General features: G+C 49.1%; 1 protein-coding gene across 1 annotated transcript in view; it reads left to right on the plus strand.

Annotated features, from left to right (window-relative positions):
- NCBP1 (nuclear cap binding protein subunit 1) overlaps positions 1-15,884 on the plus strand; it is a 614,484-nt gene that overhangs the window by 136,708 nt on the left and 461,892 nt on the right. Inside the window, exon 10 of the mRNA XM_085636602.1 lies at positions 6,431-6,494. Within this exon, the coding sequence (XP_085492728.1) occupies positions 6,431-6,494 (64 nt within the window). The remainder of the gene's footprint in view (positions 1-6,430; positions 6,495-15,884) is intronic.

Here is a 15,884-nt window from a genome sequence, read left to right on the forward strand (position 1 = left end):
TCTTCTGCCGCAGCAGCAGGGGACGGTCCTCCACCCGAACCTGTCCAGCCTCCACCTCCATGCGTGTAGATTGAGCGGCGGCAGTTGGTGCCATTTGACTTGCCTCCTGAAGTCTGTGATGTCATTCTGGCAGCCAGGCGTCGCTCCACGAAGACGGTATACGCCTGCCGGTGGAACAAATTTGTGGCATGGTGCACAGCAAAGGCTGTGGATCCCCTTTCCGCCCCTCTTTCTGAGGTTCTCCTCTTTCTTCTTTCTTTGGCCCGGCAGGGCTCTGCCCTGGGCACCTTGAAAGGTTATCTTGCTGCCCTCTCTGCCTTCTTACGGCTTCCTGATCAGCCCTCTCTTTTCAAGTCCCCTGTAGTGTCACGCTTTCTTAAAGGCATTACTCACACGTTCCCTCCTGTCCCTTTCGTAATGCCTCAGTGGGACTTGAATCTTGTCTTAACATTCCTGATGTGCGCTCCCTTTGAGCCTCTTCACAATTGTCCTCTTCGTCTTCTGACTCTTAAGACTGCTTCCCTGGTAGCCATCACCTCGGCTAGACGGGTGAGTGAGCTCCAGGCTCTATCGTCCAAGCCTCCTTTTCTATCTGTTCATCCGGACAAGGTTGTCCTTAAGCCTCGTCCTTCCTTTCTACCGAAAGTGGTGACCCCCTTTCATCTTGGGCAATATGTCACCTTGCCCACCTTCTTTCCGCATCCTTCCAAAGAGGAAGAGCGGTTCCACCGTCTGGACCCAAAACGTGCGCTCTCCTTTTATTTGGACCGCACAAAACAGTTCCGAGTGGACGACCAGCTTTTCGTTGGCTACGTGGGTGCAAAGAAGGGAAAAGCTGTGCACAAACGGACCATCTCCGGGTGGGTAGTTTTGTGTATAAAAATCTGTTATTCCTTGGCAAAAAAGGACCCTCCTGTTGGGCTGCGAGCCCATTCTACTCGGGCCACGGCGGCTACTACTGCTTTGGGACGGGGAGTCCCTTTGCAGGACATCTGTCAGGCGGCGACGTGGGCTTCGCTGCACACGTTTGCCAGGCATTATTGCCTAGACAGCCAAGTCCGGAGGGATGGCTTCTTTGGCCGTTCTATCCTCCAGGACTTTCTGGTGTGATCTTGGTTCGCAGACCGACCACCGGGGTTGGTATTGCTTGGGTATCTATTCTAAGGTGAGGAATCGAACTAACTTGTTTCTTTCAGATGAACAAGTTACTTACCTTCGGTAACGATGTATCTGTAAGAAACATTAGTTAGTTAGATTCCTCACCGACCCACCCATCCTCCCCGTTCTGCGAACTGACATCTAGGGTTAAGGCTATCCCTTTCAGGGCCCTAGATTTTTTTGGCACCAGTGTCGGTCTCTTGCATGGCTCTGCGTTCCTGGCGCGGAAAGCTATGTACCGTCAGCGCGCGAGGGCGGCGTCTAAGTACTCCGACGTCATTCCGGCGCACGACTCCGACGACGGACGCCGAGCCGCAGACGACGCCTAGCGACGTGCAAGGGGTATTGCTGACGAAAAATCTTCCGGATCCAGCCTGACGCCTGGGGATATTCTAAGGTGAGGAATCTAACTAACTAATGTTTCTTACAGATACATCGTTACCGAAGGTAAGTAACTTGTTCTTATGGGAATTATATTGCACTCCCAGCCCTATCTGGGTCTTTTGGCTCTAACCGTGAAAGCATTGTGGCCAAACAGACTAATCTGCTTTGTCCCTGAAGCCAGTCAGTGACTTGGAGAGAGCCTGTCTCCCAGAACAAAAGATACTAGATGTTGTGAGTGTGCGCTGAGAAGGTGCTTCCCCCTCAAGTGCGTGGAGATGGAAATTGCGCAGGGATACCAGTGCCAGCTTCTTCCTGCTTAGTTCATCTTATGGAAGGTAGCAACTGTCTGATTATACTTTGACTTGCTCTTCAGTTCTTAACTTTGATTTGAAAATGGGTGTAGACCTATTAATAGAATTCTTGAAAGACTTCTTTTGCATGGCTTTAAGCACCTCTTGTGTCTACTATTTGAAAGAAACACGTAGTGATAGATTCCTTACCTTAGAATTACCCCCAGGCTTTGCGTGCGTCGTTGGCATCGTTGTCGCAGAGATGAAGTCGCTGGAGCTACTTAGACGCGCCCACGCGCGCTGAAGTCAATTCTTTCTTTTTCCGCGCCAGCAAGCGCAGATCCGGGAAGAGCAAGTTACCCCAGTCACTTTTTGACTCAGTTTTTTCGAGGCCTTTTGTCTCACTTTTTTCGAGTCGCTCGACTCCTGGTGTCGTAGGGATGCCCGGCTTTAAGAACTGTGGAGACTGTTACCTCATGATGTCGGTGACGGACCTACACAACGTGTGTCTCTACTGCTTGGGGCACGACCACGACTCCAAGTCGTGCCCCGACTGCCGGGCCATGGCGCCAAAGACTTTGCGGGAGCGGTCCCGAAAGTTGGTGCAAGTCCGGCAGTCGGCTCCGTGCCACTCAAGGTCCTGGTCCCGTGGGCGGTCAAGGGACCGGTCGCGAAGCCGTCACCATTGTTTCTCTGGATCCAAGTCTTCGCACTCTGGGTCAGGTAGGTCGAAGCATTCCAAAAAGAAGTCGAAGAAGCGTCGTTGCTCCTCTGCTTCCCCTTGCGGCTGAGGCTGCGGGTGGTGCCACCCCCGCGGCTTCGCCGGCCTACCAGCCCTTTCCGGGTCCGTCGGCGAAGCCTGCTCAGGTGCTAGTTTCTTGCTGCCATACCAGATTTTTTGGGCCGTCTGGCCTCTGTTGTGCGCCTACGGCCCCCGCAGGAATGACTGGGGGTCCTGCCCTGTGCTCGCCGGTGGCTCCGGCACCGCAGGACCCCCTGGATCCAGGCTCAGATCCTGGGTGACACCGGTTGACCTCATAACCCCTCCACCGGTGTCGACCCCCTCCTCTGGCACCACCTCCGACGTCGTCCGGTGCCACCGCAGACGTCGACCCCAGTTTCAGCCCTGAACCAGACACGGCGTCCTATCTTAGACCTTCGGAACGTCAGTCGCTTTCTCCGGAAGGAGAAGTTTAAGATGCTCACTCTTGCTCAGGTCTGGTCTTCCCTAGACCCGCAAGACTGGATGGTAGCATTGGACTTGCAGGACGCTTTCTTTCATATCCCCGTCCTGCTGGCCCACCGGCGTTATCTGCGGTTCACGGTAGGCCACAAGCACTTTCAATTTGCCGTGCTCCTTTTTGGCCTTACCAGCCCTCCTCGGGTGTTCACGAAAGTGATGGCGGTGGTCGCAGCTCATCTGCACAGATCAGGGGTGCCAGTCTTCCCCTATCTCGACGACTGGTTGTTGAAGGCGGGCTTGGCCCAGGCAGTCGTCTCCGACCTCCAGACTACGGCCGACCTCCTGCATTCGCAGGGGTTCTCCATCAACGTGCCGAAGTCGCACTGAATTCCCTCTCAGAAGCTCCTCTTCATCGGAGCGGTTCTGGACTCGGCGCAGTTTCGGGTTTATTCTCCCGAGCCGCGAGTCTGGGATATTCAGGCTATGATTCCGATCTTTCAGCCTCTATCCCGGGTTTAGGTCAGGCTGACCCTCAGGCTACTGGGCCGGATAGCCTCCTGCATCCTGTTAGTGGATCATGCCACATGGCATATGCAGGCTCTGCAGTGGGACCTGAAGTTCCAGTGGGCACAGCATCAGGGCAACCTGTCTAATCACGTCCAGATCTCGGAGGGCACTGCACGACAATTGCAGTGGTGGCTCACGAATTGCGATTGGGTCAATTGCAGATCCCTCTCCCTTCCCCAACTGGACCACTCAGTTGTAACGGACGTGTCCCTTCTGGGATGGGGCGGCCACATGGGAGAGGCGGAGATCAGAGGCCTCTGGTCTCTGGCGGAGTCCCGGCTCCATATCAACCTTCTGGAGCTTCGGGCGATCCGACTTGCACTGAAGGCATTCCTTTCCTCTGTCAAGGGGAGAGTAGGGCAGGTGTTCACAGACAACACCACCGCCATGTGGTACTGCAACAAACAGGGCGGGGTGGGGTCATGGACCCTATGTCAATAGGCTCTGCACCTCTGGACATGGCTGGAACATCAGGGCATTTCCCTGGTGGTGCAACACCTGGCAGGTTCTTTGAACGCCAGGGCAGACGAGCTCACCCGCAGGTGCATGATTGATCACGAATAGCGTCTGCACTCTGATGTGGCGCAAGGTCTCTTTCAGCAGTGGGGAGAGCCTTGGTTCAAGCTATTCGCCACCGAAGAGAACGCGCAATGTCATCAGTTCTGCGCGTTGGAATTTCCAAGGTGGCACTCGCTAGGCGATGCCTTTTGTCGCAAGTGGAGTTGCAGTCTACTATACCCCTTTCCGCCTATACCACTTCTACCCAGAGTGCTAAAGAAGATCAAGCGCAACCGGGCCCAAGTCCTTCTTGTGGCTCCGGCCTGGGCTCCAAGAGTATGGTATCCCGAGCTACTCTGCATGGCTATTGATCCCCCGATCCGACTGGGGAGAGCCTTTGTTAGATCTATTCGCCACCGAAGAGAACGCTCAATGTCATCAGTTCTGCGCGTTGGAATTTCCAAGGTGGCACTCTCTCTGCAATGCTTTTCGTCGTGAGTGGAGTTGCAGTCTGTTGTATGCCTTTCCGCCTATACTACTTCAGCACTCTGGGCAGAAGAAGATTCGGCGCGACCGTGCCCAAGTCATCCTTGTGGCTCTGGATTGGGCACGAAGATACTGGTATCCCGAGCTACTAAGCATGGCGATCGATCCCCCGATCCTTCTGCCTCTTCGGGAGGATCTTCTGTCGCAGCAGCAGGGGACGGTCCTCCACCCAAACCTGTCCAGCCTCCACCTCCTTGCGTGGAGATTGAGCAGCGGGAGTTGACATCTTTTGACCTGCCTCCTGAAGTATGTGATGTAATCTTGGCAGCCAGGTGTCCCTCCACTAAAACAGTTTACGGCTGCAGGTGGAATCAATTTGTGGCATGGTGCACAGGAAAGGCTGTGGATCCCCTTTCTACCCCTCTTTCAGAGGTCCTTCTGTCTCTCCTTTCTTTGGCCCGGCAGGGCTCTGCTCTGGGCACTATCAAGGGCTATCTCTCGGCCATTTCAGCCTTTTTACTGCTTCCAGATCAGCCTAACCATTTTCAAGTCCCCTGTTGTAAATAGATTCTTAAAGGGCATTATTCCTCTTTTCCCTCCTGTTCCTTTCATAATGCCTCAGTGGGACTTGAATCTGGTTCTGACATATCTGATGTGGGCTCCCTTTGAGCCACTTCACAACTGTCCTCTTCGTCTTCTTACTTTAAAGACCGCTTTCCTGGTGGCTATCACCTCTGCCAGAAGAGTGAGTGAGCTCCAGTCTTTCTTCTAAACCTCCTTTTCTCTCTGTCCATCCAGACAAAGTTGTTCTAAGGATTTGTCCATCTTTTCTGCCAAAGGTTGTCCCTGCCTTTCACATCGGGCAGACCATCACTTTGCCTACCTTCTTTCCGCCTCCGCATCCCTCAAAAGAAGAAGAGGCTCCGCCGTCTCCACCCAAAACATGCGCTCTCATTCTACCTCAACCACACACAACAGTTCCGGGTGGATGACCAGCTCTTTGTTGGCTACGTGGGCGCCAAGAAAGGCCGGGCCGTGCACAAGCGGACCATCTCTAGGTGGGTCGTTCTGTGCATTAAGGCTTGTTATTCTTTGGCTAAAAAGGAGCCTCCGGTGGGGCTACATGCCCATTCTACCAGGGCGACGGCAACCACTACTGCTTTGGGACGGGGAGTTCCCTTGCATGACATCTGTCAGGCAGCTAAGTGGGCCTCGCTGCACACGTTTACCAAACATTACTGCCTGGATAGCGAAGTCCGGAAAGACTGCTTCTTTGGCTGTTCTGTTCTCCAGGACTTCCTGGTGTGGTGTTAGTTTACAGATCCACCACCGGGCTTGGTATTGCTCGGGTATCTATTCTAAGGTAAGGAATCTATCACTACGTGTTTCTTTCAGATGCACAAGTTACTTGCCTTTGGTAACGATAAATCCGTAAGAAACATTAGTAGTGATAGATTCCTTACCGACCAACCCATCCTCCCCGTTCTGCGAACTGATTTCTAGGGTTAAGGTCTTCCCTTTCAGGGCCCTAGTTTCAAGGCACCAGTGGTCAGTATCTTGCATGGCTCTGCGTTCCTGGCGCGAAAACTGTACAGAACTGATGTCGGCGCGCATCTGAGTAGCTCCAGCGACGTCATCTCGGCGACAACTAAGCCAATGACGCACGCGGAGCCGCACGACGACGCCTACCTACGCGCAGGGGTACTACTGAACAAAACTTTCCGGATCCAGTCTGACGCCTGGGGGTAATTCTAAGGTAAGGAATCTATCGCTACTAATGTTTCTTACAGATATATCGTTACCGAAAGTAAGTAACTTCTGCGTTTATCCGTATTAAACCCTTTTGTACCATTTTTCTTTCTAGTGCTGCACAATTACTGAGTTATCCAGGGAAGAATAAGATTCCATTGAACTATCATATAGTCGAGGTATGTATTAAACATCCATTATATTTGTAACACTTTATCTGATCTGGTGAAAACAATAATTTGAATTGACCTATTCAAGAAATCTAAAGCTTTTGTTTGCTTTTCTTTCTTCAAAGTGTATCAGAATATGGTTTGCTTGCTACTTTTCTTCTAGGAAGCAATATTTAATCAAATTATATTTTTTCTATTAGTCATCAAACTGCTGTTACATGCTGCTTTCCAAATGTAATTTTAGAAGTATTCTGCTGTTTGCATCCTTGATATTCTCAATGTTTCTGGCATCAGTCTTTAACGGGTAGATTTTCTGCTTGATGGAATTCTCTATTTTTATACGGTAGAATATCTCCTCTCATTTGGTGGATGCTGTAATACATTATTAAATACAGCCATATGTAAAAAATATATATACACAACAAGCAAACATGCCCATTTAGGCAACAATTTTCATTTTCTTATGCAACCAAATTAAACATAGTACATTTGACTAACTCTATTACTCCTAATAGCATTTTGAAATTAGATGAAAAAGTGTCAAAGCGAAGATTCCGCCTGCATCAGTCTGTTTCACACCTTAGCACTGACACTGAACATCAACATATCCTTTATCGAACTAAAGCATAAACTTCAGTTCCAGGGAGCAATACTAGACATGCAATTGGGAAAGGCTTTTCCCTTAGAGGACAAAGCAAGGAAGCTCCAAATCATGACAAAGGACTTCTCTACCAGAAAGTCAGTCCCGTTCAGGCGGTACAAGTCTCTGCTGGGCCTGATATCTTCCTACATAAGTCTTAAACTCTTTGCAGGCTCCGAATGAGACCATACCAACAAGAGCAGCATAATCCATGGAAACAGACTGCTCATGAAACAACACGGTACACGTTACAAGACGACTGAAGCAGGTGGTACTATGGTGTAGATTCCCACAAATCTTAAATCAAGCCTCTTTCCATCCTCTATCGGACATAGTGATGCTCACAACAGATGCATCCATTGGCAGCTGGATTGCTCAAATGCAAGAACTGTCGACAAGAGCTGTTAAGAGGTGTCTGGTCAGATGCAGGGAAGATGCTACTCTCTGTACTGGAGCTTTGGACCATATGACTGGGCCTACAACTGTTCCGTCCAAGACTGGCAGGTCAACCGATTATTATCAGGATGGACAATACAATGTCATTGTTTTACATCGCCAAGCAAGGTAGAACAAGGTCCCGACCCCTCTCAAGAGGCGCAACAGCTTAGGGACTTGGCCATTTTTCACTAAGTTGATATTTTTGCTAATCATGTGCTGGGGCGCCACTGACCGTGCTCAGCCGAACACTGTCAGTCTGCCACAAATGTGTACTCCATCCAAAGCAATTCGACTACATCCTAACCTAGAGTCACCCTACACTAGATTTGTTCCCCACCCAGAGCTACAAGAAATGCTGGTGCTACAGCAGCAAATTTTGGCAGCTGGGTACAATAGGCAATGCATTTTTGCTCAAATGAATCAATGTCTTTGCATACACCTTTCCACCATATCCCCAGGGTTTTGAGGACGGCCGAAGTCCGATCACTGTACCCGGATTCTTTCGTATTGCTCCAGTGGTCCACACCAGTACTTGTACAGCGAACTTGTGCAGTGCTCTCCACTTGTGGTGACACCACTGAAAATCGCACTCAAAACTGCACTCCTGGGTGAATGGGGAGCTACTCCAGTACGACCTAAAGTCGCCAAGCCTGACAGCATGGTACTTTGACCACTTGGAGTTCAGTCACTTGGATCTGCCAATGAAATGTAAAACATTGCGGCACAGGCACCAGCCACCATGAAGACCTACAACACCAAGTGGAAGTGCTTTTGTGTGTGGTGCAAAAACAAAGGATTTCACACTATATGATGCCTCACCAGGTACTTCTATGTTTGTTAGGACTAGCCTAAAGTAGTTTCAAATACTCTTCAGTAAGAGTCCATCTGCGGGACATAGCTAGATTTAGAAGAACAGAAGAAACTCCTAAAGAATAATAAAGTTTATGAAAGGACTGTGAGGATTTGGGTGTGTTATATTGTATGGTTGTGCAATCTTGCCGTATAGCTCATTCTCAAACTGTCTTGGAACCAGTCAGGCTTATTTGAAAAACCTCGGTATCTGTGGCTTCGAGCAGCAGTGCTTAAAGAAAGGAACTAGTGTAAAGCATTTAACCGTACCAAACAGCAAAATAAAGTCAATCGACATGAAAAAAATCTGACCCCTGTTAATAATAATTTTTTTTTAAAGTTTTAATTTTTACAGACCAAGATGAGCAAAATCCACTAGAAGGTTCCGGAGATATAGATTTTTAACGAAAATGTAAGTCTCAGTTCAACCGCAAACCTACATTAATAACCTAAAGTATGGAAACTGTTCGGCTACTCCGGTCCGATTGGGGCTACCAAATCCGACTTGGAGAAGGTCAGAGGGCCCATTAAGGAGTATTTGGACAGTTACTTAGCCACCAAAGCGTTCTCCAGTTCTTTACAGCACAATCGCCATAGACTTCAATGGAGTGGTCCTTATGCTAGGAATGCAGGAGGTAAAGGATGGTCAAGAGGAATCTGGGTGCTGTGCAGTCGACTGGGGATGTCTTGGCGGTTACTCCTGGATACATGGTTCAGGGTGATTTTAGCCAAGGGTCAAAGTTCCTTGAATTCCTCTTTGAGCCAGTAGATGGTCAGCTGCTGCTGGGGTACCAGTCTTTGTCCACAGCAGTCCCAGCGGTATCCTTTTGTGGAGACTGGTGTCCCTCTTGTGCGACCCATCAGAACTCCGAATGTACTCCTGGGTCCAGCAGACTCTGGTTCAGCTTTTGCCCGTAGAGGATCGGTCTCTTGGGGCGCCCAGTGGCGGTCAGCGTCCATTCTCAAGAAATGGCTGCTGAATTTCTGAGCTGGGCTACTTTAGATTTGATGGCCCTGGCCCTGGTGCTGGTTCTAGGGGGTGTTGGAGTCACTTCTCTGGTCTGGAGCTTGCGAGCGACTTGCCCCAAGCAGAAGCCACAGGCACAATCCTCTCTTCGCTAGCCCAAGGTTCGGCAGATGCTGTCCAGCCCACAGTGCAGCCTCACTTTGCCAAGTCTAGGGGTCAGCATGGCAGGCCTTCTTTGCTAGTTTTTACCAGTTCCATCCTGATCTGAGGTTCAGGGTGCCATATTTATGCCCAGAAAGTGGTGGATGATGTTGTCACTAGCCACTGGATTAGCAGCACTATACATGTCCAACCTAATAATAATTTACAGCTCCCTGCCTTAGGGCTAGGTAAGCTTTACTTAAGGGAGACTTGAATATATTGTTAATGGAAGTGGGGGCTTTGCCATTGGTCCAAATGACAAAGTCGAACTAGCCGTTTTAAAACTGTCCTTTCAGACTGCAGTGGTAGGCTGGGAGTCATTGTGTACTGTCACACACAAGGTGGCACAATCAGTGCTACTGCCCTGGGTGGAAAGTCTGCCTTTCATGCCCTGTGTATCCTTGGTACCATAAACTAGGGACTTACAAGTAAGTCAGTCACTGCCAATTGGGGATAGCCAAATCAACATATACTTTGTAATGGGTTAGAACGCTGGCACCGAGGTCTGGTTGAAAGGCCTGGGTGCACTCCCAGTCGAAAAACCAGCATCATCTGTCCAGAATTGTTGGGGTGAACATTCAAAAAGTGGCTTTTCCTTACAAGGACTTTTTAGATCTATGGAACCGCAAGTCTCATGGGAACTCATCAATGTCTTGAAATTGGCTAATTCTACCCACTACTTTGAGCTGATCCACAAGGCACAGCTAAAATTAATGTCCTACAAGACTGTGCTTTTCATAGCAATTTCATCGGCAAGGCAGGTAGGACAGATGCAGGCATTAACTGTAAAAGAACTGTTTCTCTAATGTACAGGGGACAAAGTCAATATTGCAGGCCAACCCTGCATTCATATCAAAAGCCCCTACTGACTTCTTTTTGAAACCACCCATCATAATATGTTAATTCTTCCTAAATCTGAATATGTCAGCAGAAAAATCTATACATTTGCTAGATGTACGCAGATGTATTCGATTTTATATTGACGAAACAAAGGACAAGCATTCATCAGACCAACTGTTTTGGCCAGCCAGGAAGAGATGAAACCCTGTCCAAACCTGGGATATTATGTTGGCTCTCCACCTAAATTACCTTCTGCCACAGACAAGCCAAACGTCTGCTCTAGGGAAGAGTGAGGGCGTATTCCTCCAGGAGCATGGCTATGACTGCAGCATTATACGCTGGTGTAGCCCTACAAGACATCTGTTTTGCAGCCACCTTGAGGAGTAGACACACATTCACGAAGCACTACTACCTCGATGTGAACACAGACTCTGGAGTGGGGCAATGACAATGAGTCTCAAAGAAAAGTTAGATGATGATTAAGAAGCAATTCTTGAGAGACAGGCCAGAAGCGCAGACCTTGAAACCAAAATTGTGGCTTTGGAAAGAAAGGGCTGAGATGGGTCTAGCACTCATGAATGGTGGCAGCAACAAACAAAATATGGAGAGAGAGGAAACTTTTGATCCCAAAATGTCCAAAGGGAGTGTTCCCAAATATGTTGAGGGTGATATCATAAAGTGGTTTACAGCCTTTGAGAGGGCTTGTAAGATGATGAAGTTACACCAGAGACACTGGATCTCTCTACTCTTGGAGCTATTCTCAAGAAAGTGCAAGGACGGACTCCTGACACTTGAGGTAGATGTTTAGTCTTATGACATCATGAAGGATATCTTGATTGAGGGCGTTGGTTTCGCCACTGAGGAGTACAGAATTAAATTCAGGTAAACTCGCAAAACCTCGAGTCAGTCCTGGTTTGATTTTGTTAACTTCAGTCAAAACGCTAGGTGGCTCGTTAAAAGGTAGCAAGGTGCAAGACTATGATGGGCTTTATAATTTGATTATGAAGGAACACTTGTTAGGTAATTGTACTTTGGTAAAATTGCATCAGTAGTTAGTGTACTTTTGATCTCTTCTCCAAGAGTTGGGGAAGTAAGCTGACCACTGGGTCAAAAAGAGGGTGTCCAGAAAGATCCATGGTGGCGGTGACCAGAAGAAAGGGGTTACAAATCCTCCCCAAAGAAAAGATGTGGAACACAAAGGGGAAACCCAGAGAACCTTCTAAAGGCCCCAAAAGCCTGTTCGGGAGAGTGGCCCCAGAGATTTTTCCCTATCAAAGGGTAGGTACCAGGGTAAAAACTGGGATCCCAAAAAGGCTTGTTGTTTTAACTGTAAGCAGAATGGACACCGAACTAGGGACTCTTCTTGCCCCAAAAAGGCTCCGACTAGTGCAGCACCCACAGGAGTTGAGTCTCCAGCTGGGATCCTTGGTGTGCCCTGACGAGATCAGAGAGCCCATTGTATGTACTTTAGTCTCTGCGGGGTGGGTATAGCTTTCCTGGCTTTCTGGCCCAGTAAACACAAAGCTGATGGACGGAGTGTTGAAACTGTTCAAACACTCACCCCCAGTCACAGTTCTGGGTTGAATCCATCCGCATTCTTTAGCTCACTTTGCCACCCCAGTTCAGACACAGCTATATGCAAATCAGTTTTGACCCTGTGCCTCATGGGAACAGTCCAGCCCGAACTGCCAAGCCATGTCTTCCCTGGACCGGAAACAAACATCCTGGGACCGGTTTCGGGCTAACAGCCCTCATCAGCCAGGCTACCTTGAATCCATTGGCAAAGTGAGCAAGGGACGCACGTCTGGGCATACCCTGTCGGGCTCAGTAACCTGGACAACTACAGATAAAAGCCACATATCAATGGAGTTCTGTAGACTTGTGCGCTGAGGTAGAGATGAGAACCCGAGAAGCCATGCTGGAAATACATGAATGGGTGTGTGTGAAAACTAGAGCACAAAACTAAGCCCAGGGTGAAAAAAAATATTGGAGCCTGGAATAATTGCCCAATCCTCCAAGAGGAAAGGAAAGAAGGCTGGGGAACCAGCTTCTAGTGAGACACTCTCCTCAGTAAAAAGACCTGTCAGCCCTTTTAGGGAACCGAGCTCCAACAACTTGGGCCTTACACAGCAGAGCTCCTTGGCCCAGGAGGACCCTCTAGGGAAGATCTTTGCCAGGGACAAGGACCTGTCCCACTCTTGAGAGCCTGAGACAAGGTGCGGAAAAGGGAGATGTCATCAGCTTCCACAGGACGTATTGGAAGGAGGGACTTCTATGCAGATGCAAGAGACCCCTAACCTGATGCCACTAAAAGTGGTAGTGCCTCAACAGTACAGAGTTGTCTTACCTTAGCACATGACATCCCCCAGCTGGGCATCTTGACCAGACTAAGACTTTGAATAGGTTAGTCACCCACTTCTACTGGCCACGTATGTCTCAAAGTGAAGGGATTCTGCAGCTCCTATGTTACCTGTGAAACCAGTGGCAAGGTGAGTAGCAAATCAAAGGCCCCCTTAATCCCACTATCAGTAGTTGGGTTTCCCTTTGAAAGGGTAGGGAGTAACATTGAGGGTCAAGGGGACCAACAAACAGCATCAAGGAACATATTTATTCTGGTGGTAGTGTATCATGCCAGCAAGTATCCTGAGGCAGTTCCCCTTGGGAGTGTCACTGCTCCCGTAGTTTCCTGAGCCAGCTTGAGTATTTTTACTAGTGACTTTCCCTAAGGAGGTGGCTTCAGACCGAGGTATTAACTTCATGTCTGCTTACCTAAAGGCAATGTGGAATGAATGTGGTGTGACTTATAAATTCTTTACCCCATATTACTCACAAACAATGGTCTGGTTGAGAGGTAAGACATGACCATGAAAGGTATGATCATGGGACTCCCTGGAAAAACTCAGGAGATGGGATGTCCTTTTGCCACGCCTGCTTTTTGTCTACAGAGAAGAGCCACAGAAGGCAGTGGGCTTGAGAACCTTTGAACTTCTCTTGGGTCATCCTATGAGGGGACCACTTTGTCTAGCTAAGGAAGGCTGGGAGAGATCTCTCAAAGAGAAGAGCCCAAGTTGGATATCGTGGACTATGTGCTTGTCCTACGTTCAAGGATGTCTGAGTACATGGGTAAAGCAACCAAAAACCTTGAGGCAAACCAAGAGTTCCAGAAGCAATGGTTTGATCAAAAGTCTGCACTGGTTTGAGTTTCAGCCAGGGCAGAAGGTATGGGTTTTGGAGCCTGTGGCACCCAGGGCCCTCCAGGACAAATGCCCATACCCTATCCTAGAGAGGAAATGAGAGGTTGCCTACCAGGTTGGCCAGGCAGTTGCGGGAGACCTCAGTCATCCATGTCAACTGCTTAAAACGCTTTCCATGAGAGGGCTATGAAATACCATGCTGGTGGTCACTGAGGAAGGTCAGGAAGAAGAGTGAACCTCTCTTTGACCACCTCGCCAACAACCCTATGGATGGGTCTATTGAAGGAGTTGGCTTCTCAGACACTCTCACTGCCCAACAGTATACTGGCTACAGGCCAGTTCTGGCGCAGTAATATTCAAAATGGAATGGTGCACTGGGAAAGTGATTTCCTCCAAATAATTGTTCAGACAGTATTTAAAGAAAGAAAAAGTAATATTTATCAATACTGTCAACAATTATTTGGAGGAGAACACTTCCCTTGTGCACCATTCCATTTTGAATATTATCCTTCTGCTGGGCAGCTGTACCAAACAACGGCGGGTACAGGAATTGCAGTGCATGGGACCTTGATTTGGTGAAACAAGGAGTGAGGTGCAATATTTACAGTCCGCCGAAGTTTATGATTTGAGTGCTGGGGTAGTACCTTTTTCCTTTTTTTTTTTTTTTTTTTTTTTAAACCCCTGGTCAGACAACCTGGTGTACACATGATGTGGACACTGGGGACAGCCTAGGTACAGACAGTCTGATCAAGTCAAAAGGCTTCAGAGCTGAAGTCAGCAAGATGCTGAAAAGTATCTTGGCCAGCCCAGTGGTCTTAGTCTCCAAACCTCATTTCGAGGAAGGTAAACCAGAGGTCAAGATTTGTGTGGACTATAGAGGTCTCTATGCTGTCACCAAGACAGTTGCCCACCCCATTCCAAGGGCTGGCGAGCTCATTGATGGATAGAGGCAACCACATTTCTCAGTATTTTTTAACCTCATGGTACTGGCTGATTGGTAAGACCCCAGGAGCAAAAGAAAAATCTGCATTCTCCACCCCAGATGGAGATTCTCAGTTCACTAAAATGCCAATTGGTTTAAAGAACCATGCCAGTGCATATGGCCTTTCCAGGTTCTACAATGAAGACTCTTGGGAAAGGTTCGTCTCATTCCCTGTCGTTTGGGGGCGAGAGGTGGGGGGGGTGCGTCTTGTGTAGGAAAGGGCCCCTTTTTGACGTGGTCACCCTCACTTTGTGCCCAAGTACTGACGTTTTTTGACTGAAAGTGAACTGGGGCCTGTGAGAGAGCCCTCTTCCTGCATGGTTGCCCCAACTTTTTGTTGAATTGCTGATGTTCTTTGACTGAGTGTGCCCTGGGCTCCTGCTAATCGGGTACCCAGGGCCTATGCTCTTTCCCTAAAACAGCATTGAAGCCTAAACCTAATTGGCATCTCTGGCCACAGGTCAGCCCCTGGTAAATGGTACCACAGGTACCCAGGGCACTGGAACCAGAGAAGGCCTCTAAGGGCTGCAGCACTTACTGTGCCACCCTTGGAGATCCTGTACCCTTCCACTCACACTCTGCTTTTGCAGGCTGCGTGTTTTGGTGCACAACAAAGTGAAGAGTCGACATGGCACACATCTGTGTGCCATGCCTGCAACCCACTGCCCTGGCATAGATCAGTCGCCCCTCTAGCTGGGTGCACTATACCAGTGGTGAGGGTACAGGTGCATGAGCCCTGTACCCCTACAGTGTCTAATGCCATTGCTAGACATTGTAAGTGCAGTGCTGCCATTAGGAGTATATGGTGCTAGGAGTTTGTCATTACGAACTCCACAGCCCCATAATGGCTACACTGACAACTCAGAAGTTTGGTATCAAACATCTCAGCACATTAAACCCACACTGATGCCAGTGTGGGATTTCATGAAAAATGCATACAGAGGACATCTTGGAGATGCCCCCTGAAAACTAACCTACGAGTGTCCAGGCTGAGTGGCTGCTTTCAGCTGCCACCATCAGAAATGTTTCTGGACCCCTGGGTCGAGAGCCTGCTGCTCTCTGGGGCCTGAAACAATGTACATGCTGGGACGAGGTGCCAAGCCTCCTCCCCCAGGATGAGCAGGGTTCACGAAGGGGAACCTTCAAAGGATTGCCGCCTTTGTGAGCTTCCCCAGGCCACTTGCTGCTCTCAGCAACTGGTCCCCACTGGTTCTGACCCACACTGTGGGTGGGAGAACCGGTGGGAAAAACAAGTGAGGAAGAGAGGTGTGCCCACCTCTGCCAACTC

Source organism: Triturus cristatus, chromosome 2_1, assembly GCF_964204655.1.
Source record: "Triturus cristatus chromosome 2_1, aTriCri1.1, whole genome shotgun sequence".
Taxonomy (NCBI): Eukaryota; Metazoa; Chordata; class Amphibia; order Caudata; family Salamandridae; genus Triturus; species Triturus cristatus.